The 675-nt window shown below is 54.7% G+C and overlaps 2 protein-coding genes across 2 annotated transcripts in view; one reads left to right on the forward strand and one right to left on the reverse strand.

The window, feature by feature from the left end:
- Positions 1–644, reverse strand: part of EVI2B (ecotropic viral integration site 2B) — an 857-nt gene extending 213 nt beyond the window's left edge. Inside the window, 2 exon segments of the mRNA XM_010087629.1 lie at positions 78–332; positions 335–644. Of these exon segments, the coding sequence (XP_010085931.1) occupies positions 78–332; positions 335–644 (565 nt within the window).
- Positions 1–675, forward strand: part of NF1 (neurofibromin 1) — a 77,655-nt gene that overhangs the window by 46,016 nt on the left and 30,964 nt on the right.

The following is a 675-nucleotide window of genomic DNA, read 5'->3' on the forward strand; positions in this document are numbered from 1 at the left end:
GGGGGCACAGCTTGCTGCTGCTGGGGTGGGCGCTGGAGTCGCTTCTGTGTTGGGAAGGGGGACCCTGGCCTCGGAGCAGTCCGGTGCTGGCGGAGGCAGCGGGCTGTTCTCATCGCTGGCGGTGCCGCTGGAGGGCTTCTCTGATGCAATGGGATCATGCTGCAAGTGTGTGTCTTGTTTCGGTTTCCAAGGCAACATAAATACAAGTGATGAACGTTTGGGCGCCTGGTCAGAGTCCATGAAGACATCTGGTGTGTCTCCATCTGCAAACGGAGAACGACCGGCCCAGTTTGAGTCAACCAGAGCGGGCCGCTTGCAGCATTTCCACAAATTATCATAATGGCCACTATCATACTGATCAAAATGGTGCCAATTATCAGTGCCGTTATCCAGCCTCCATCGCTGGGCTCTGCCTGTGCTTTGGGGAACTGAGGCGATGTCGTCGCCGTCTGTGCTTCCCCAGATTTGTGTAAACTGGGTCCCATTGCTTGCAGTTGATACAGAGGAGCTTTGTCTTCTGCCGGGCTCCTGATGCTGGCGTACGCGTTCCTTTTATTCACGGAAGGGTTTAGAGGTATGGCTGTAGAAAGTGATGTCCAGATTTCTCCATAGAGGAGAAGCAGCATTGCGTGGTTGCTGGCCATTTTCCTGCACCCTCTTTAGGTGTGTCCTTCC

The sequence above is a fragment of the Pterocles gutturalis genome, unplaced genomic scaffold (genome assembly GCF_000699245.1).
Source record: "Pterocles gutturalis isolate BGI_N339 unplaced genomic scaffold, ASM69924v1 scaffold20381, whole genome shotgun sequence".
NCBI lineage: Eukaryota > Metazoa > Chordata > Aves > Pterocliformes > Pteroclidae > Pterocles > Pterocles gutturalis.